At 39.8% G+C, this 23,867-nt stretch overlaps 1 protein-coding gene across 1 annotated transcript; it reads right to left on the bottom strand.

Moving 5' to 3' along the window:
* Positions 1-1,538: 1,538 nt before the first annotated feature.
* On the bottom strand, positions 1,539-22,979 carry LOC105006601 (butyrophilin subfamily 1 member A1). The gene is made up of 16 exons (XM_034290398.1): positions 22,906-22,979; positions 22,680-22,804; positions 19,073-19,423; positions 12,014-12,295; positions 9,348-9,452; positions 9,110-9,130; positions 8,010-8,042; positions 7,873-7,893; positions 7,738-7,767; positions 7,558-7,590; positions 7,396-7,419; positions 6,134-6,163; positions 5,980-6,009; positions 4,732-4,752; positions 3,993-4,244; positions 1,539-2,057 (listed from the first exon to the last, which is right to left on the bottom strand). The coding sequence occupies exons 2-16, from the start codon at positions 22,771-22,773 to the stop codon at positions 2,008-2,010; spliced, it is 1,377 nt and encodes a 458-aa protein (XP_034146289.1). The 5' UTR covers positions 22,774-22,804; positions 22,906-22,979; the 3' UTR covers positions 1,539-2,007.
* Positions 22,980-23,867: the final 888 nt, after the last annotated feature.

Below are 23,867 nucleotides of genomic sequence, written 5' to 3'. Positions count from 1 at the left end.
TGAGTTGCGCAAGTCTGCTGTAGAGCTCGTCACCACCCCTAGCTGGGAGGGGGCCAGAGACAATTACTTGATGCCGACACATCTTTCTAGCTAGTTTACACGCTGATGCTATGTTCTGCTTCGTAACATTTCTTTCCAGTGACCAAGAGAAAGTTCTTGCCTGGCTGCAGGAGCTGTGCCGGGGAGCTAACAAGACTATCGTTTCTTCCTGGTGGCACAGACGCAGATTTTTCTATTTCTACACTAACATAATCCTTGCCTGACATTTGCATCAGAAGCCGAGCCTCTAACTCTGCTATCTTTAACTGAAGACGATAGTTCTCCTCCGTGTTGTTGCTACAACAATTACAGTGATAAGGCTTTTTAATGATACTTAGCCTCGGGTGTTCAAATAGAATTTTGACCAATTCGTTTATATAGAGTAAAAGTTTATATAAAGTAAATTTGAAAAAGTTTGGCAGGTAGCCAGGTAGGTAACAGCAGGCAGCGTACAGCACGTCAACAATCCCACAATGCAATCATTACCTCACCCCGATATCACTACCAGGCTTGGGGCAAGGTCATTTTGGCCTTCGGTGTCACAAAACTGTTTAGGGCACAAAGGCGAGTGAAATAAGAGGATTAGGAGCTTACAAACAAAGAACTTGAATTGTTAATAAGAAAAAAAGCATTATTGACATAAAAACATACATTATTCACTTTTTATATCATGCATGATATGGTTTATCCACATAAAACGTTCAATTATTATGTTTTAATTCTTGAAATTACATCTACTCCTCCCTCAAAATAATGCTGGGGATCTCATGGCTGCTTTTTGCGGATGATGTGGTCCTGATGGCATCATCGGTCTGTGACCTTCAGCACTCACTGGACCAGTTCGCAGCTGAGTGTGAAGCGGTTGGGATGAGGATTAGCACATCTTAATCTGAGGCCATGGTTCTCAGCAGGAAACCGATGGAGCGCCTCCTCCGGGTAGGGAATGAGGCGTTACCCCAAGTAAAGGAGTTCAAGTATCTAGGGGTCTTGTTCGTGAGTGAGGGGACAATGGAGCGGGAGATTGGCCAGAGAAATGGAGCAGCAGGGGCGGTATTGCATTCGCTTTACCGCACCGTTGTGACGAAAAGAGAGCTGAGCCGGAAGGCAAAGCTCTTGATATACCGGTCAATTTTCGTTCCTACCCTCACCTATGGTCATGAAGGCTGGGTCATGACCGAAAGAACAAGATTGCGAGTACAAGGGGTGGCTGGCTTCTCCCTTAGGGATAGGGTGAGAAGCTCAGCCATCCGTGAGGAACTCTGAGTAGAGCCGTTGCTCCTTTGCATCGAAAGGAGCCAGTTGAGGTGGTTCGGGCATCTGGTAAGGATGCCCCCAGGACGTCTCCCTAGGGAGGTGTTCCAGGCACGTCCAGCTGGGAGGAGACCTCGGGGTAGGCCCAGGACTAGGTGGAGAGATTATATTTCGACACTAGCCTGGGACCGCCTCGGGATCCCCCAGTCAAAGCTGGCAAATGTGGCTCGGGAAGAGAAGTTTGGGGTCCCCTGCTGGAGCTGCTGCCCCCACGACCTGATACCGGATAAGCGGATGGAGATGAGATTTATTTAATTTCAGCAGTTTTAGTTGAGTGTTCACATGACAACAACAAACGGGCAACAGTATTGACAGTGAAGTAACGTTAAAGCTAACTACCCAGAAGGCTAATTTACCTCAATTACACAAAAGTAAATTGCAAAGTATCTTTTAACATCACAATCACCTACGCTAATGATTCTGAGAATGTTCGGCAATCTGAATAGAACAAGGGAATTGGAAATGACAAGAACTGGTGACCAGGGATCAAAAGGCCAAATCCAAGTCAGCTGCATGACCAGATGGACAGTACAGGGACAATCAGGTGGGGTGTGGGTAATGGCAGCAGGAATCATCACGCAGCAACTTAATCTGCAACACCCTCTCCTCAAAAAAGGGTTAGGAGGACACATCCAGGTGGATTTGGGACAGGAACAGCTAGGGGTCATTTGGGCTTGGTAGTCCTGAGGTGCTGTCCAAGGTTCCTCCTAAGTTTAAACAGAACAGGACACAAGCAAAGTTAGAGAGCATTCCTAGGATTCAGGTGGATACCTCAGCATACTATTTCCCAGTCCTGAGGGTGGCTAGGAGGTGTGGTCTCCTGGGTTTGGGTTAGAGGACACTCCTCTCAGGTTAAACTTAATGATATATTATTGCAGTGTTAAAACTAGGTACCGAGGCGGGGGGCTGGACACTCCCTGACACATCCGAGGGGTTGAGGGGTGGTCTAGTAGCTAAGATCAAGACAGGACAGACTAGCTCTTGTCCCTAGTCCAGTAAAGACAGCTTTTTCAATAAGATTGAATGATCTGCCGTATGGAACACTTCATACAGTTCAATTTCTCATCTACGGGTTTCACTGCATCATTTTCAACCAGAGTAGTTGCTGTTCATCATTCACGACCAGTGTAATTTGTTCAAAATATGCAAGAGGATGGTGTATGTCTTCAATGATTTTTAACCTCTGATCCAGATTCAGAAGATAGTTTGTCCAACAGTTCTGGACAAGAAAATGGTTGATGATCAGAACAGGACAGTATCATGGTCAAGAAAACCATCTGGTCTCTACATCAGTGTTTCTCAACCCTGCTCCTGGACGCCCCCTGACCTGCATGTTTTAGATCTCCCTGCTCTCCCATACCTGATGTAGCTCATGAAGGGCCTGATAATGAGCTGATCATTTGAATCAGGTGTGACAGAGCAGGGAGAAACACTGATTTAGGGGACGAAACCCTCTAGACCTGATCTGAACACCTCTAAAAGGTAGTTGCTAACTGAAACTGAACCTGAGACCTGAAAAGAGATTAAAATTGATGTGAGGGTGTACTTAAAACTAATCAATCAGGGTGATGTGTCGATTAAACAAGATTGTATTGCAAGGATTCTGAATCATTTTGTCTCAATAATTTAGGCTAAAAAACATAAATATTAATCAAAACATAACCTGTGAGTCACTACTTTAGAAAGACCTGGCCAAAAATGGGGAGTAATCGGGCGAATAAGAGGAATGTAAAGAAGTATTATGACAGTATTAAGGGAGTATTGCAGGAGAATTAGGGTGTATTAAGAAGTATAACGGCAGTATTAGAGGAAGTATTAATGTAGTATTAAGAAGTATTACCACAGTATTAAGAATAATTAGATTGTATATATGGAGACCCTAACCCTAATTACAGTAAAGAAACAGCTGTATGCAAATGGAAGCAGTTTAACCCAAAAGCCAAAAAAGTTTTTAACATTCTAGTGCAAAATGTGAATGATTTGAAGCTTGTTCTGAATTCCTCAAAATTGCATCATTCTCTCAAATGTTAAACAGCGTTTGGACATCCTATAGAGCAAGTCCAAACATAAACATTCTTAAGACTTGGTTTGATGAAAAGCTGACATTTATTAATCATGTTAATAACCTGTTAAAAAAGCTGAAAATAGCTTGTTGTTTTTACAAAAGGTCTGTTTCTCCCTGGGAGACTGAAAAGAGCTTGTATGAGGTACATTGATGTCTGTCTTATACTAAAGTGATTTTATTTTGTCTTTCTGATGCAGAACCAGTAGTTACTGTAGTTTGTTGGGACTGCTCTCAGGTAAGCTTTTGTTTGGGGGTTCAGGGTTGTTTAAAAAAGCACATCATTATTTTGAAATCTTTGTTGACAGCCTTATTTGGAGATTTGGAAAGACCTGGCCAGTCGATGAATAATAATATTTTCATAGGTTTAGACACAACAATCACTTTTAACTTGCAGAAAATCTGCATTCCCTCCCCACTAAATTCCTGCCATTCTACTTATAGACTCTGAATACAAAGAGTAGTAGTCTGACAAACCTCCATTACCTTTCAGTATAGAGTAAACACTAATTTGCATTAAATGTAAAGGCAGATATTCCAATGTAACTACTGGATCATAACAAATAGATGTTTGACTTACCCAGTTTAATGATGAGTTCAGAATGACGATCCAGTAGAATGCTGTAAAAGGCTGATTTCACATTTGATCCTTCTTTGTCTAGTATATTGTACAACAGTGTTGTCCTTTTGAAACTGGTGTTTTTGATATCAGAGTAAACCTTCTCATTAATCAAGCCCATCTCCTTCAGTTTCTTTGCTATGGGGTTTGTTTGGTCATTGGAAACTCTTTTAATGATCTCAGCCCTGTGTCTGTCCACAAAGTGAACAACCTCTGGAATAGAAAAGAGATGTAGAGTTATATACTGTTTAACAAGACAAAGTGGACATTACTAGTGTGGTTATATAGAGATGTAGAGTTATATACTGTTTAACAAGACAAAGTGGACATTACTAGTGTGGTTATATAGAGATGTAGAGTTATATACTGTTTAACAAGACAAAGTGGACATTACTAGTGTGGTTATATAGAGATGTAGAGTTATATACTGTTTAACAAGACAAAGTGGACATTACTAGTGTGGTTATATAGAGATGTAGAGTTATACACTGTTTAACAAGACAAAGTGGACATTACTAGTGTGGTTATATAGAGATGTAGAGTTATATACTGTTTAACAAGACAAACCTTTAAAAACCCAAATTAATTCACACACACAAAAAAACACACACACACACACACTTTAATATTATATGCAAACACAGATGTAACTGTAAACGGTTAACCCCTAATGTAACACAAGGCATCTTAGACCACATACCTTTCTCTTTAAGCAGCTTCTCTGTAGTCAAAGAAAAAAAATATATCATATTAATATATTATAATGAATCTAATTATAAAATATGTATTGGTAAAGACGTTTAAAAGGATGTTTCCCCTCAACTCTGCGCCTGTGTCCTGCCTCCTCGAATTTGTGTTCACAACTCTTAATACAAAGCTCAGATCCGACTGTGTACTGTATTACACAAAACATACCATGGTAACTTATTAATGTGTTTCATGTAAGTACTTGCCTTTCACAATACAAAAGTCACATAACATTTGATATATTTTCCCTTCCAGGATTTTTTTTCATCAACACAATGGTTGATGAGATGAACCAGATGCTCCAAAATAACTTTATGTAAATATCTTAACTATATATCTAAGGAATTATAATCCTATATAACTAAACTGTGTAATGAGTTTACGTTGTGTATCAACATATGAATGGGGCTGTTAGTATTTTGACTGGGCCACTAGGTTATGATCATATTCAGTCAGATTTTCTCGATTACGAAGATGCTTTTAATTTAACTGGTGTGTCAATTATAACCTGATAAGCACATCACTGTTCTTTGTTTGCAAAAGAGTTAGTAATTTCTCATTCCTTTAACACATATTGTCGATGTATTTATATTATTTACTTTAACTTTTATTAATTGTCATTGTCAAGGGCAACCTGGCCAAAGGCATTAAAATGAAAGACAAGAACATTTAAAATGTTAATACTTAGCAGCATGAGTGCACAGGTCCAGAGGTGGTCTGACACCATAACAACCAGGGTCAAGCATGTTGTCCCTTATGAACAGGAGAGTAGCAGCAGTAGCTTTTTTTCTTGCGGGATTACTGATTGTTTCTGGGAAAATTTTGTGTGAGAGCCTCAGAGAGTAGTCATTGTGTGACCCCAGATGGTGGTTTAGCTGTTTATTGACAAGTGTTCAGCTTAGATAGGTCTGGACAAAACCACGGCCTCTAATGGTTTTTCCAACATACTTTCATGAGAGGGGCTTTTTCTTGTTTATTTATTTATTTTAATTTTCTGATTTTGTTTTTTTTAAGGTTTTATTTTTTGTGACAAATAACATTTGCAGAGTCAAATTGATTTACTGTTACATTAATTGAAGCCAATACCATTTGCCGTTAATGGCAAAATTAGATAAGTGGTTTTGTGCATGAAGGTTTAAATGAATGTTAGATTTCATGCTGCTGATGACCCATATTGTAACTCAAATCACATTCCACTTACCCTTCTCTTCCAACTGCTTTTCAAGCTTCTCTGCAGAGACAAAGGACATAAATTAATAATCTATTGTATCTAAGCATTACAACATGGATGCTAACTATTATGACAACGATCTCTGTTAGACAGTTGGTCTATAAGCACCAGTAGACCTACTTACCCTTCTCTTCCACAGCCTTACGAAGCTTCTCTGTAGACACAAATAAAAACAACTGAATATAATGATTTTTTTTCATTACGATCATAATGGTCTATGTCTCCAATTTGCAGTCCAGCTGCACCATGAAATTTAAAACCTGGTCTCAAAAGACAAACTGTGTGGTCCAGCAGGGGGCGATGGACACTCATTGAAGAGAAGATGCTGTTCCTGATGAGATGTTACAGTAAAGTGGTAGATGTTCACTATAACAGAGTGTGTGAGGGGATTTGTGCAGTAAGGTGGTAGATGTTCACTATAACAGAGTGTGTGAGGGGATTTGTGCAGTAAGGTGGTAGATGTTCACTATAACAGAGTGTGTGAGGGGATTTGAGCAGTAAGGTGGTAGATGTTCACTATAACAGAGTGTGTGAGGGGATTTGAGCAGTAAGGTGGTAGAAGTTCACTTTAACAGAGTGTGTGAGGGGATTTGTGCAGTAAGGTGGTAGATGTTCACTATAACAGAGTGTGTGAGGGGATTTGATCAGTAAAGTGGTAGAAGTTCACTATAAAAGAATGTGTGAGGGGTTTTGAGCAGTAAAGTGGTAGAAGTTCACTATAAAAGAATGTGTGAGGGGTTTTGAGCAGTAAAGTGGTAGAAGTTCACTATAACACAGTATGTGAGGGGATTTGATCAGTAAAGTGGTAGAAGTTCACTATAACAGAGTGTGTGAGGGGATTTGAGCAGTAAAGTGGTAGAAGTTCACTATAACACAGTATGTGAGGGGATTTGAGCAGTAAAGTGGTAGAAGTTCACTATAACAGAGTGTGTGAGGGGATTTGAGCAGTAAAGTGGTAGAAGTTCACTATAACACAGTATGTGAGGGGATTTGATCAGTAAAGTGGCAGATGTTCACTATAACAGAGTGTGTGAGGGGATTTGATCAGTAAAGTGGTAGATGTTCACTATAACAGAGTGTGGGAGGGGATTTGAGCAGTAAAGTGGTAGAAGTTCACTATAACAGAGTGTGTGAGGGGATTTGATCAGTCCGAAATCCACTCATACCTTCACACTGCTCCAGGTTCTTTATAATAAATGAAAAAAATAATCTTAAGGTAAAAGGAACGAAGGAAACCAACAGGCAGAGCATTTTGGTGGAGCCAAACTGGAGCGAGAAACTCCAAAATATTTGAAACCTGCTCCGTGCTTCAGCCAAATTATGTTCTGGTCATTGCTCAATTCCAGCTCCACTCTGCTCACATTTTGAACACATCGTACCACTTACCCTGCTCTTCCAACTGTTTTTTCGCTGTAGACACAAAGGAAACAATCAATATAATGTAAAAAGTATTATAAAACTCTTGAAAACAATGATAATTATTATACAATGAGCTCTGTGTGAAACAGTTGACTCATAATTTAACAGAAGACACCACAGTCCACTTACCCTGGTCTTCCAATTCATTTTCAAGCCGCTTTGCTGTAGACACAAAGGAAACAACCAACTGTGGTAAAACAATCAATATAACGTAAAAAGTGTTATAGTAACACTTTAAAACAATGATAATTATTGTACAATGAGCTTGGTGTGAAACAGTTGACCCATAATACATCACAGTTCACTTACCCTGTTCTTCTTGATCTACACAAATCACCTCTGTGAATTGAAATAATACAACATCAGTATTAAATGACTAATTAAAGAAACAGCTATGGGTCTAGTTGATCCATATTGTAACACAAGTCACCAGAGTCCACTCACCCAACTCTTCCACATGTTTCTCTGTAGACACAAAGAAACCCACATTACTACATTACAATAATAACCATTATAACCATGATGTATTTGGTAAACAGTTCCCTTTCTCTAACTCTGGAAAGGCATCACAGCCCACTTACCCTTTTCTTCCAACTTGTTTTTAGTCACTTTCTCTGTAGAAACATGGAGAAATATACTCATGGAGTTCGTGAAAAAAAACACTACATTCAGGTATATTATTATTATTATTATGAACTAAAACTTGTTTTAAATGCTGAAAAAACAAAAGTCATGCTTTTTTCAAATTCAAAAACCAAATTAAATCTGCCTTCGATCCTCACTTCTCAGGGTCAGAACATTGAATGTGTTTCTAAATACAGATATCTCGGTATTTTAATAGATTAATCTCTTTCTTTTACTTCTCATATTCAGCAGCTGGCAAATAGATTAAAACTTAAACTAAGGTTTTATTTTAGAATCAAATCCTGTCTCTCATTCGAATCTAAAAAGAGGTTAGTTGCTGGTACTTTTATGTCTATTCTTGACTATGGTGATGTTTTATATATGCATGCTTCGTCTCAAAGTTTACATGCACTGGACACTGTATACCATGGAGCTCTGAGGTTCATCACTGGTCTTAAAGTTCTCACTCACCACTGTGAACTGTATGAACGTGTTGGATGGTCTTCTCTATCAACACGGAGACTTCAACACTGGTATGTTTTTATATATAAGGCTATTTTAGGTCTTCTTCCATCCTACCTTCTGACCTACATCAGTGCAAATAATATTGGGACTTAGAATCTTCGTTCCCAGGATCTTTTCCTTCTGTCTGTACCAAATGTTAGAACTGAGCTGGGAAAAAAGGCGTTTAAGTTTTCTGCTCCCTATGCATGGAACAAGTTACAGAAACATTTGAAACTTGATAAGCTTGTCCCATTGGTTGCTTTTAAGAGGATATTAATTGACTTGGAAGAAGCCACATCTGGCTGTAGTTGTTCTGCATGATATCTTAAGGATTTGTAGATGATGGATTTGCTAACTTATTTGTTTTATGTTCTTGTGTATTCTGTGTTGTACGTATGGTTGTACTGCTGCCTGTCTTGGCCAGGACACTCTTGAAAAAGATATTTTTAATCTCAATTAGTATTTTCCTGGTTAAATAAAGGTAAAAAAAAAAAAGAATATTATATACATACTCATACTGTATATTAAACAGAAGGCAGCAGAGCTCACTTACCATATTCTTTCAATTGTTTCTCTGTAAACCCACATTAAGAAAACCACATTACTTTAGTATATTATTAGTTCATTTTCAGCTATAGTATATATCCTTGTCAAATAATAGTGATTGTCAATGTTACTCTATATGTTCTGACAACATACAATATATAGTAAACACTGTCCTTAAGAAAAGTGCAGCTCCAAAAAACTTGAGACTAAGGATTTTCAAAGTTAAAGATCAAGATCAAACTTACTCTTTCTCCACATGAAGAAAGCCACAACTCCTGCTACAACAGCTAGAATAATTACTATGATAACACCAGCAATCAACCCTCCATGTGATTTAGGAAATGTGTCGTCTGAAACAGAGAGGTTGTAAAACAGTCAGACAATCACCTACATTTTATCAACCCTGTTCCTGGAGTTCTGCAAGCAATTTATATGTTTTTGGAATATGATCGCACGCATATTTGTGTGTAAGAACATTTGATTTATGTCCTACCACGGGTATTTAATTTACACTGTGTGGATGGTCACTGGTCAATCTGAGAGCCTTAGTGTGGGTTTATTTTCTCTCCATAAGTACTATAGTCCAGGCATTACATCCATCAGGTAGCCAACAGTCTGTAATTGTTCATGCTATTAATGTGTTAGCCACAGCATTGGCTGGGAAGTTCTACGTTTGTTGTCACCTGTTTGGAATGTGTCTTTGTTTTAGAAGTTCTTGGTATGTTTGCCATGCCCAAAACAAATAATCAATACATTATTTGGAACATAATATCTGAACAGAACCCTAACCAAAAGAGTCTTCCTCCAGGAACAGGATTTCCTACACCAGATCAACCAGTTAAAATGGAAACACAGCCTCCGATGTGACTTCAGCTTTTCAACTTTGATGTGACGATAATTCATTGTACCTGCTCCACTAAAATGATTGAATTGGTTGATCAGTGCAAAAACACATTTGTTTTTGTTTTTTATGACTTGTCAAAAGTAAAAAGCACATTATACACCAATCAGCCATAACATTATGACCACTGACAGGTGAAGTGAATAACACTGATATACCGATCAGCCATAACATTATGACCACTGACAGGTGAAGTGAATAACACTGATACACCCATCAACCATAACATTATGACCACTGACAGGTGAAGTGAATAACACTGATAGACCCATCAGCCATAACATTATGACCACTGACAGGTGAAGTGAATAACACTGATACACCCATCAGCCATAACATTATAACCACTGACAGGTGAAGTGAATAACACTGATACACCCATCAGCCATAACATTATGACCACTGACAGGTGAAGTGAATAACACTGATACACCCATCAGCCATAACATTATGACCACTGACAGATGAAGTGAATAACACTGATATACCCATCAGCCATAACATTATGACCACTAACAGGTGAAGTGAATAACAGTGATAATCCTGTTATCATGGCACCTGTCAGAGGGTGGGATATATTAAGCAGCAAGTGAACATTCTGTCTTCAAAGTGGATGTGTTAGAAGCAGGAAAAAATGGGCAAGCGTGAGGATCTGAGCGACTTTGACAAGGGTCAAATTGTGATGGCTAGACAACTGGGTATGAGGATCTCCAAAACTGTAACCCTTATGGGGTGTTCCTGGTCTGCAGTGGTCAGTACCTATCAAAAGTGGTCCCCATGTGCATCAGGGCTCCCTGATGCACATGGGGAGCAAAGGCTGTCCCGTGTTGTCTAATCCAACAGAAAAGCTACTGTAGTTCAAATTGCTGAAAAAGTTAATCCTGGTACTGACAGAAATGTGTCAGAACACACAGTGTATCACAGTTCATTGTGTAGCCGCAGACCAGTCTGTCCAAAAGTGGACAGGGGTCAGCCCATGCTGACCCCTGTCCACTGCCGAAAGCACCTAAAATGGGCACGTGAGCATCAGAACTGGACCAAGGAGCAATGGAAGAAGGTAGGTTAGTCTGATGAATCACATTTTCTTTTAACATCACGTGGATGGCGTGTGCGTCGTTAACCAGGAGAACACATGGCACCAGGATGCATTATGGGAAGGAGGCAAGCCGGCGGAGGCAATGGGATGCTTTGGGCAATGTTCTGCTGGGAAACCTTGAGTCCTGCCATTCATGTGTTTATTACTTTGACACGTACCACCTACCTGAGCATTGTTGCCGACCATGTGCACCCTTTCATGGTAACGGTATTCCCTGATGGCATTGGCCTCTTTCAGCAGGATAATACGCCCTGCCACAAAGCACAAATGGTTCAGGAATAGTTTGAGGAACGAGTTCATAGTGTTGATTGGCCACCAAATTCCCCAGATCTCAATCCAATCTAGCATCTGCGGGATGTGTTGAACAAACAAGTCCAATCCATGGAGGCCCCACCTCACAACTTACAGGACTTAAAGGCTTTGCTGCTAATGTCTTGGTGCCAGATACCACAGCACACCTTCAGAGGTCTAGTTGAGTCCATGCCTCAAGGGGTCAGGGCTGTTTTGGTGGCAAAAGGTGGACATACACAATATTAAGCAGGTGGTCATAATGTTATGGCTGATCAGTGTGTTTCTCATCTATTCCAAATATCAAGGTGATTCAGACCTCATCTGGGACATTAATCGGTCAACTAGTCCAGACTAACAAGGTGTCTGGTATTCAGGTTAACTAATGAAGACCTCACCTGGGACATGAATCTCTGTCCACTAGTCTGGTCTAACAAGGTGTCTGGTATTCAGGTTAACTAATGAAGACCTCACCTGGGACATGAATCTCTGTCCACTAGTCTGGTCTAACAAGGTGTCTGGTATTCAGGTTAACTAATGAAGACCTCACCTGGGACATGAATCTCTGTCCACTAGTCTGGTCTAACAAGGTGTCTGGTATTCAGGTTAACTAATGAAGACCTCACCTGGGACATGAATCTCTGTCTCCATCTTGTGGTTGATCTGATGCTGTTGAACTCTACAGGTGAACATGTTGTTATCAGTCTTGTGGATGGTCACATGTCCTCTCACAGTGTAGCGACTCTCTGAGTCTGTCTCTGTCTCTGTAGGTCCATCAGGGAGGATGTTTCCATCACTGTCCAGCCAGGTCATCTCAGGTTCAGGGTACCAGCCTCCAGAATCACACTTCAGGACCACCCCATAGTCTTTAGGTCCCACAATAGAGATGACTGGCTGAGATACAGCTCCTACACAGATAGAGTTCAATGAGATACAACACCTACAGATACAATAGAGATCACTGAGATAAAACACCTACACAGATACAATAGAGATGAATGGCTGAGATACAGCTCCTACACAGATAGAGTTCAATGAGATACAACATCTACAGATAAAATTGAGACCACTAAGATACAACAACTACACAGATACCATAGAGATCACTGAGATACAACACATACAGATACAATAGATGCTCACTGAGATACAACACCTACAGATACAATAGAGATCACTGAGATACAACACCTATAGATACAATAGAGATCACTGAGATACAACACCTATAGATACAATAGAGATCACTGAGATACAACACCTACAGATACAATAGAGATCACTGAGATACAACACCTATAGATACAATAGAGATCACAGAGATACAACACCTACAGATACAATAGAGATCACTGAGATACAACACCTACAGATACAATAGAGATCACTGAGATACAACACCTATAGATACAATAGAGATCACTGAGATCCAACACCTACAGATACAATAGAGATCACTGAGATACAACACCTATAGATACAATAGAGATCACTGAGATACAACACATACACAGATACAAAAGAGATCACAGAGATACAACACCAGATACAAAAGAGATCACTGAGATAGAACACACTGCCTGGTCGCTTACACATGGCTTCAAACACTCATGCCTGGAGACAAATGGCTCTGATTGTGCAGTCTCACTTTTGAAGTCCCTGTGACAGCTCAGCCAGTTCCTGAAGAGCATGTTACACAAGGTAAAATATAAACTTCTCAGTCGTTCTTATAACAGTTGATTATTTCAAGTTTAATTACATGGTTCCAGGGGAACAACCATCACAACATTGACAGAGAATGAGTACAGAGACTAGCAAAGTAGCATCATGACAGATTGTTCTGATTGTGCATATCAAGTTTCAAGCTTATATTCTCTTCCAACAGTACAGATGTATTTTCAGAATGTACGTACAATGAATATTAGCCACTATGAGGTAGTATAAAAATGCAAGGTTACACAAATAGCTCCAATAGACACAGAAAATCATAGAATGTCGGTTGCCCAGACAACCCGGTCAAAGGCTGAGATATAACAATCTGGACAGTTACAGTATGGGGACTTAAGTTGACTATGCTCTTCCCAATAAGGAACAGAGCTCTGTTCACCTGTAGGATGTAAGTAATAATAACCCCCTGCTGTTCAAGAGCTTCCTCCTAGAGAACAGTTTCTAATGGTGGTTTTATGGCACAGACAGAGGCCTGTTTCTCTTACTGCTAAAAGGAGCTGTGATGGTAATTCTATCGATCGACACTCTTAAAGGAGTAAGAAACAGAGACAAAATTCTCTTGTCACAATTAACATTTTATTAATTATTTGCAAATAAGAGAAGCGCGTCAAACGCTTACCAACATAATCGTCCGAGGAGTCTCTAACTCAAAACATGTCATTCAACAGTATATATTACATAGAAAAGGGGTGTGGTAAGTTGTTGCACATCTGTCCTGTGTCACATAGGTTTTACCCAAAGGGTGGGCTGTCCCCCCACCTTATCCTTCCTGCCATAATGTTTACTGTTGTGTTTACCTAAAGGGGCAAGCTATCCTCCCCCACATGGGTTACCTTTTCAACTTTCACAGCATCTGGACAAACAACAGATAGAGAACCCTATAATCTGCTGATACCAGTCAATAATGACCCTAAACACCAGATCCCCCTTTCCTACATTCCTAAGGAACAGAAATGACTGACACCCTTCTTTGTCTAGGCAGGAGGACATGGCCCAAATACCTAATAATCCTCTGATATTATACAGAAATGTGTCACAATCAAAGCAAAGATTTACATACCAGCCAATGGAAAAACAGACATTTCTCAAATGTACCTTAGATCAAAATGTCCGTAACAGAGCCAATGCCCTGCTCAGCCGACATTCATCAATGCCCCTGAACACAAGACACTGGTCTTATAAGTTGGAGACAGAGAGAGAGACAAGTCTTTCAGCATATGTGTAATTGATCAAGCATACAGAATACAAAACCCATCTTATAAGATAATGAATAAATATGGATGATAATAAATTAATTTTCTTCTGAACACAGTGAAATTTTTTCCTCCTAAAATTTTAAACTGGAGGAGACTGAGAAAAGTTAGTGCCATGCTAATAGACTCCTACCCAAAAAGACTGTAAATAAAATGTAAAAGGTGCTTCAACAAAGTATACCCTTAAGTATTTAAGGGTGTGCACACTTATGCAAACAGGTTATTGTGAGTTTTAAATTTTCCCCTCAAAGATTTCAGTTTGTTTTTCAAATTAATTGTTCACATTATAGGTCACATTAAAGGTGGAAAAAGTTCTGACATGATTTTTCTTTGTCTCATTCTTTTACATCAAAAGAACCTGGTTTTAACAGTGGTGGGTAGACTTTATATCCCCTGTAATTGCATATCTTTATCTTTTACGTGTTTCTCCTATTCTTTCATGTTTTTCCTAAACTTGGCACCTGATGGCTCCCTTTGTGTGTATTTGGCACTCGAGCATCAGTACATTACCCATCCCCCGGCACAGTCAAGAATGAGTCAAGATTAAACTCATTCACTGAGGTGGTGTGCAGACTGGTTTTATATTATTCTTAACAACTTCGCACCAACCAGAAAAAATTTCAACATTGTGTCTGAAATTATGTATTTACAGTATTATGAATGAATTGTGGTTTATTTGGTAGCATTTCATTGGCCACTCATAGACCACTCAAGCAAGCCTCCAGAAATGTGGAGCGTATATTGGAAGTATTTAGAAGTATTCACCAATTTGGAAGTATTTAGACTAGACTGGATAGACAGTACACTACAATACAGATCACCTTATTTCTCCACCCTGATTGAGGTGAACAAAAACACTGCTTGATGAAACGATCATTACAATTAGAAAAACAAATTACTGACTTCTCCTTAAATAGATATAGGCCTAGTTCTGGAGTCAATGGGGACACTTGAATTTCTTTACTCTGTATCGCACGACACATTCACTAAATTTGTTATGAGTTCTAAACCAACAAATTGTCAACTAGACCCCCAAAAACTAGATAAGGAGCTATTTCCTGTGCTAGGTCAGCCAATGTGGAACATAAAAAATGACTCCCTATTCTCCGGATGTGTACCAAAATCTAAAAATAGCGGAAATAAAGTCTCTTCTGGAAAATATTTAATCTGGATCCAGATATTAAACAATAATAGGCCAATATCGACCCTCCCATTTCTCTTAAAAATCTTTAAGAAATGTGTTTCCCAACAACTGAATGCCTTCCTGAAGACAAATAACATTTATGAACTGCTCCAGTCCGGTTTCAGACATCATCATAGCACTGAGACTGCACTCGTGAAGGTGATAAACAACCTTTTAATGACCTCAGATAAAAATTCCACATCTGTCCTGTTGCTTCTTAATCTTAGTGGGGCTTTTGACTCTATTGATCACTCCCTTCTCTTAGAGAGACTGGAAACTCATATTGGGCTACGTGGACATGTTCTACCCTGGTCTAAATCTTATTTATCTGAAAGATATCCAGTATGTGAGGATGCATGTCCTCTGACAAATCAAAGGTATATTTTGGTGTTCCTCAAGGCTCGGTTTTGGGTCCATTATTGTTTTCACTATATATGCTGCCTGTGGGTGATGTTAGCCAGAATCACAATGTCTATTTTCACAGGTATTCTGATGACACAGTGTTGTATATTTTGGAAGCATTTCAGATATTAGGAAGTGGATGACAGAGAACTTCTTGCAATTTTAACTCAAGAAAAACAGAAATGTTTGTTTTAGGACCCAAGAAACAAAGTGTTTTGTTGGCAGACTTTACAGTGAATCTCGATGGTTGTATGTTCTTGTCCCATAAAACTGTGAGAAACCTTGGAATTACCCTTAACCCTGAACTCTCCTTTGATGAACATATAAAATGTATGTCAAGAGCTGCTTCTTTCCATCTTTGGAAGATTGCAAAAAAATTACTTTTGATCAAAAAAAGATGCAGAAAAAGTATTCTATGCTTTTGTAACTTTTAGATTACATTACTGCAATGCTCTTCTCTCCAGTTACCCTGATAAATCACTAAATAAACTTTAATTAGTGCTGAAAAAAATTGGAACACATTACTCCAGTACTAGCCTCTTTACACTGGCTACCTGTTAGGGTTAGGGATGATTTTAAGGTTTTATTGTTAACCTATAAATCAATACATTGACTTGCTCCTTCTTACCTCGCTGAAATGATCCAGCCATTCAGGGCCTCCTCCAGATAGGGCCACAGTGTCACTGGACCCCCTGTCTCAGCCCCAAGGTTTTACGCTGCAAAATTATTGTTCCTGGGGAGTAGGGTCTGTCCTTTGTTTTTGAGGAATGTGGTTGACTGTCGTTTAAGATGTGCCCCAACCCCCTAGACAGTAAACACCTAGGGCAGTATCTTACCACACCCCTTTTAACTGTAATAAATACTGACTGTTCATGTATTTTCCTCAGAGATTCTTCACAGGTTTATTCTGTAAGCTTTTGACACGTCTCTCTATTTGCAAATAAACTCCTAATTATGCCAAGAGAATTTTGTCTCTGTACTTCCATTAAGAGTTCCTATCGATGCAGATCAAGACGAAACCTGGCGATTACAGATGCCAGTCTGCTGACCCCACCCCCCTCCTTCAGGGTTGTCCCTGTCCTTGTCCATCTGGTCATGCTTCTGACCTGGATTAGGTTTAATAGACTCTGGACACAGCCCCAATGTTTTTATGAATTATTACAACTTGTATCTTAAAAGGTTCACCGGGCACTGCCAGAAGAGGACTGGTCACCCCTCCAAGCCTGGTTCCTCTCTAGGTTTCTTTCTAAATTTGGGCCCCTCCTAGGGAGCTTTTCCTAACCACTGCGCTTCCACTCTGTTGTTGTTTGCTCCTTGGGTTTTCAGGCTTCCAACTGCGGATGGGAGACCTTCTCATACTTCTGAGTGGAAGACCTTCACAGACAGTAGCCTGCCTAGCAGTAGCCTGTCGCCTTACCTCCGATGGCTGCTTATGGGCGTATCCACTAGGGGTGTTTGTTTTTCGGCAGGGGAGGGCTGTGTTGACATTTCTTTGAACTTTCTTTTATTTAACATGAAACCAACCAAAATGTATCCCGAATTTGATTTTGAATTTTCAAGGGTTTTGTATAAACACATTTGTATAAATACCGGGGTTTTGGTGAGCTGTCATACCTAGCCATGAATCGAAAGAAGAGGATTATTGTTGTTGTGTCTCTGGAGGAAGCGCCACCATATCCACTGGGGTCACCTAATCCTACTAGCCCGGCAGCAGTATGCGGAGTACCACCGCCTGGTTCGGGAGCTTCGCCTTGAAGATGGCCTTTTCCAGCAGTGTTCAAGACTATCCAAACATCAGTTTGATCACCTTGATTACAAGGATGAACACCCATCTTCAGCAGGCAATTTGTGCTGCTCAGCGCCTCCCTCTTTGTTACATGGTAGGCTAAATATGTTCAGATGTAGCAGAGGAACCCACAAGGAAGACCCTCCCTTGTTTATGAAAGACTTTACTTCCATTGGATAAATGCCTCATATTAGCCGGATTCATTTGGATAATATTGACCGTTACTTTTTTACACGCCAGAACAGCTCAAACGGCCGCGGTACTTTCCCGAGATGCTCTGTGCAACCCTCAACAACACCTTAACAACGCAATGGCAATGGGCAAGGCAATGGGCAATCCCGGAACAGTGGACATGCACCGTATATCCGCCACTGCCCAGCACCTTCCTCACATCCTCTCTCATCCTTCTTCACATTCTCTCTCATCCTTCCTCACATCCTCTCACAACCTTCCTCACATCCTCTCTCATCCTTCCTCACATCCTCTCTCATATGTCTGCTCACGCTGCCTGACGCTCAAAGACCCAGTGCTCAATGTATTCAACACCTATCCATTGGATGTGGGTAGGCAGGACAACGATAAAGTGCTTCACTGTAGTTTCACTTTTTCTCACTGTCATTCAAAACAGGCCTAGCTGCTGTCAATGTCAGGTCATCAATTCGGACGTGATTGAGAGCTAGCATCTGGATGGGTTCTGAAAATAGTTACATTTTAGATTTGAGGACTATGTTGAGGTGGAGAGGAAAATGACAGCTGTATGCAAAACTAACATTACTGATGCACTAGCTACAATACCTAACTTTGTGAGACTCCCCAAATTCAACAAAGAAATGTAATAATGTTTCTGTTCACCACTCAAGACTTTCTTTTTAAACTTGTTTGGAACTGAAAGAAAAAGGTGCAGTGGTCTCTTAATTTTTCCCAGAGCTGTATTCTTACACTAGCCATTCATGGTAACCAAAAAGATTTGATAATCTCCATCGTTTAACACATTTTCTTAACCACTGACTTTTAACCCAACATTTTGGGACTTGTGACATGACTTTCCGCGATCTGGGATGTGGAACTTGCCCATCATTATTTGGGACTTGACTTCAGACTTGAAGGTTAAGACTTGAGACATACTCTGTTAATGCCCCTTTATAAAATCCTCACGTTTTTGTTTGACCATGTTCAGCCAGCCACCTTCCATTATAAACCTATGAATCTTAGTGTTCACTGAAAACATTGATCACAGGTGATGTCCTGGATGCCTTAATTGGGATTGGAATATGTACTGCACATAAATAGTATGTTATTGTTATTTATATTTGTTAAATATGTGTTGACTTACCAACTATGAGTTGAACCAAACCCTTCTGATCCCTGTCCAGTGATGGAACATAACAGCTGTAGTTTCCAGCATCAGAGAGTTTCACATTGATCAGTTTTAATGAGACGTTGCCGTTCTTCAGTTCTTCTTTAAAGAGTGACGTCCTTCCACTGTAGGAGGGATTCTGGTCCAAATTCGAGTCACGACTGTCAGTGTAGAAATGCACCTCTTTTGGGTTCAGGTCAGGTCTCTGCCACTCCACTGTCTCCTGAACAGCACTGACAGGAACAACCATGGATCTCAGGGAACAAGGCAGGATGACATCATCACCCAATAAGGAGATGATTGGTTCAGTCTGGCCAACAACCTCAGCTGAAAAACACGGATCACAGTATGTGACTGTTGCATTGTGAGTGATTTGGGGATATTCTTAGTGCTGCAAAGCCTAGCTAAAAACATCACCAGGCTACCTGAGGACAACCCCAGACTAGGTAAAAACATCACCAGGCTAACTGAAGAGACAACCCCAGACTAGCTAAAAACATCACCATGTTAACTGAGGACAACCCCAGACTAGCTAAAAACATCACCAGGCTACCTGAGGACAACCCCAGACTAGGTAAAAACATCACCAGGCTAACTGAGGACAACCCCAGACTAGCTAAAAACATCACCATGTTAACTGAGGACAACCCCAGACTAGCTAAAAACATCACCAGGCTACCTGAGGACAACCCCAGACTAGCTAAAAACATCACCATGTTAACTGAGGACAACCCCAGACTAACTAAAAACATCACCAGGCTAACTAAAAATAAAATTCCAAGAAATGTATTAACATTTTTATAAAGCTGGTGTGAGCATGCAGGCGGCCTAGACCCTGTGGACAACCCCAGCCCGGCTGGTGAGTACAGCTGTTTTGAAATAATTCATGAATTTTGAAAGATGCGGTCATTGTATGGATTTTGTTACAAACCAATGACAAATAATCAACAGTTTTGTCCATGTAGACTGCTGTTTTGATAACTGTGTGAAGAGGTTTGAAAAAGTGCACTCAGTATTGAGAGATGTGGGTGACCAATTGTAGAGTAGTTGAAAAACAAGCCTCACTCTTACTTTCGCTTTCTTTCTCTCTCTGTCATACACATGCCCACACTATCTGATTTAATGGGCAGACAGTTGAACCAGAGGTTTCAGAGTTTCTTTGCAACATTTAAAATTTTTTATAGCTACAGAGCATGAGAAGTCTATTGACAATGCAGCTTTAGTTTATTTATCTATATATAAATATTCAAAGTGGGCATATATATATATATATATATATATATATATATATATATATATATACTCACCTAAAGGATTATTAGGAACACCATACTAATACTGTGTTTGACCCCCTTTCGCCTTCAGAACTGCCTTAATTCTACGTGGCACTGATTCAACAAGGTGCTGAAAGCATTCTTTAGAAATGTTGGCCCGTATTGATAGGATAGCATCTTGTAGTTGATGGAGATTTGTGGGATGCACATCCAGGGCACAAAGCTCCTGTTCCACCACATCCCAAAGATGCTCTATTGGGTTAAGATCTGGTGACTGTGGGGGCCATTTTAGTACAGTGAACTCATTGTCATGTTCAAGAAACCAATTTGAAATGATTTCAGCTTTGTGACATGGTGCATTATCCTGCTGGAAGTAGCCATCAGAGGATGGGTACATGGTGGTCATAATGGGATGGACATGGTCAGAAACAATGCTCAGGTAGGCCGGGGCATTTAAACAATGCCCAATTGGCACTAAGGGGCCTAAAGTGTGCCAAGAAAACATCCCCCACACCATTACACCACCACCACCAGCCTGCACAGTGGTAACAAAGCATGATGGATCCATGTTCTCATTCTGTTTAAGCCAAATTCTGACTCTACCATCTGAATGTCTCAACAGAAATCGAGACTCATCAGACCAGGCAACATTCTTCCAGTCTTCAAATGTCCAATTTTGGTGAGCTCGTGCAAATTGTAGCCTCTTTTTCCTATTTGTAGTGGAGATGAGTGGTACCCGGAGCGGGTCTTAGCCCATCCGCCTCAAGGTTGTGCGTGTTGTGGCTTCACAAATGCTTTGCTGCATACCTCGGTTGTAACGAGTGGTTATTTCAGTCAAAGTTGCTCTTCTATCAGCTTGAATCATTCGGCCCATTCTCCTCTGACCTCTAGCATCAACAAGGCATTTTCGCCCACAGGACTGCCGCATACTGGATGTTTTTCCCTTTTAACACCATTCTTTGTAAACCCTAGAAATGGTTGTGCGTGAAAATCCCAGTAACTGAGCAGATTGTGAAATACTCAGACTGGCCCGTCTGGCACCAACAACCATGCCACGCTCAAAATTGCTTAAATCACCTTTTCTTTCCCATTCTGACTGTCATGGTGCGGTGAGCAGCAGCGCCACCGTGCCATATTTTCACAAGTTCCCATATTCTCACGAACACATCCCGGACTGTCACATGTTTTCAATCCTCCACACCAGGTCCCAATTTGAATCGTTTGTATGTATATATATGTTTCCCCTCTGCGCCCCACATTGTGGCTCATTGTTCTTGTCATGTTTGGATGTCGTGTGTGTTGCCGTTATTGTAAGTACTTGTACCATTTCTTATTGTCGTTTTGCTGCTTTAGTCAGCCCTTTGTTTTTGTGTGTTTTGTGCTCGGTGTTTGTTTATTTCTTATATATTAAAGAATCCACACCGACTACCCCAGCCTGCACCTGGTTCCTTGCTCTTGCAACACTGCACTACACCACCTGTTGTGACACTGACATTCAGTTTGGAGTTCAGGAGATTGTCTTGACCAGGACTACACCCCTAAATGCATTTGAAGCAACTGCCATGTGATTGGTTGATTAGATAATTGCATTAATGAGAAATTGAACAGGTGTTCCTAATAATCCTTTAGGTGAGTGTATGATTATTGACTTACACTGCTAAGAGACCTGCTAAGAGACCTACCGGTATCAACCAGTGTAGGATATATGATTATTGTTGGTCTACCTATATATTTGGTTGGACTTGGCAAATTTTTATGCAGTGTCTTAATTAGTAACCTGCCTATATTGATATTGTAGGCTGGGTGTTTTGTAAAAGAACTTTGTGACAACTGCTGACGTAAAAAGGGCTTTATAAATACATTTGACTGATTGATTAATATTGTATTGCTAATATGAACTAATATAAAAGAATTTAGATATTTCATTTTTCTACCAATGTTGGTGCATAAGTGTCCAGAGACAAAGGCTTTCTACTCTCAAAAGTGAAAGAATATGGTCAGACACATTTAAAAATACTTTTGGTTTCTTTATCACGATAAAATATGGTTATTTTAATGATTAATTTGATAAAAATTATGTCTGAGTGAATATTGTGTTTTAAGTTATAGATATGGCGATGACCCTAGCACTCTACTGTAAAACAACTGTAATTTCATATTCTAAGTACATTATCATTTAAATTGGGTGCTAGAAATTAGCACAGTGCCTAAAACCACCAAACCAACATGCATGGAAGGCTTAAGTTTCTGTTTATCCACACATGTACATTTTCTTTGAAATCACATGAGTTACACTGCCAGAGACCCACCTGTATTAGCTGGTATAAGAACTGCCAGAACCAAACCGACCACTAACTGACTGAGAATCTTCTGGATCACCTCTCTCACTCGATATTCCTTCATTTCTGTTTCAACCTAATCAACAAAACCAAACCTTCATAATGAAAACAAATCGTCAGTTTTTGTCAGGTATATTTAGTTCTGAAAATACTAAGAAAAAACATGTTTTTCCAGTTAACTAATGGTTCTCATTACCTCTCTGTGCTGTAGGCTGGTTAAACTTTAAGCAAAAGGCTGCCAGAGCAGAGAACAGGTGGAAAATACCTTTCCGCATAACATCAACAAGCTGAACATTGTACCCAGCTATGTGGGTGTGTGCTAACAATGGAATTTGATCTGTGGTATCAGCCTGGTAGGATGTTGCCCACTGTTACTATGCTTAAAGGTATGAATGCAATCCAGAGCAAACCCAGCAGGTAAATTATAATGAAACTGTTGTAAATTCCTTTACAGCTCTTTCATTGAGACTATCCTAACATGTATTAACCTGCAATGGCCCCTTTACACAAGAAATAACAGTTAAGGACCTGGCTCAAGGGCATTACAGTGACTGATTTTTTCCCCCTGACTCAACTGTGTTGCTGCTTTTATTTTTTATATGCTTGTTCTGTAAAGCACTTTGGTCTGTCTAGCGGCTGTTTAAATGTGCTACATAAATAAATTAACTTGAACTTGAACTTCATCTATTATATTCTGTGTAAACATTTGCATGGCTGGAATGAGAGTAGCTGTTAATATGGTTATTCATTTTATCTGACTTCAGGAGTAGTGTAGGTTACTTTCATTTTCAAATTCTCCAACTTCCTCAAGTCCATGTCAATCTAACTTCCATCCAGCAGAGGGCGGCATATTCAATGTAAATTATTTCTATGTCATTGTTAGTGAGTTGTCCCCTTTTTCAGATGTGGTTTGACTCCATACAGAGTATTTACAACACATTTACTCTGCACACTGCTCTGGTAACATTTATACTGTTTATTCCTCAGAAGATACAATGTACTTCATTACACAATGATTACATTGTGTGTTATAAAGGCTTCATAAAGATTAAAGGGATTTTTTACTATAGTAAAAGCATAAGTTCAAGCATAAATTTCAAGACGACATCCACAGTTTTCAGTTAATATTTAAAATATTTTGTTATAAACATTTGTTCA

The sequence above is a fragment of the Esox lucius genome, chromosome 24 (assembly GCF_011004845.1).
Source record: "Esox lucius isolate fEsoLuc1 chromosome 24, fEsoLuc1.pri, whole genome shotgun sequence".
Taxonomy (NCBI): domain Eukaryota; kingdom Metazoa; phylum Chordata; class Actinopteri; order Esociformes; family Esocidae; genus Esox; species Esox lucius.
Note: the sequence above shows the minus strand (reverse complement) of the source record. Positions and strands in the feature narration are given on the sequence as shown.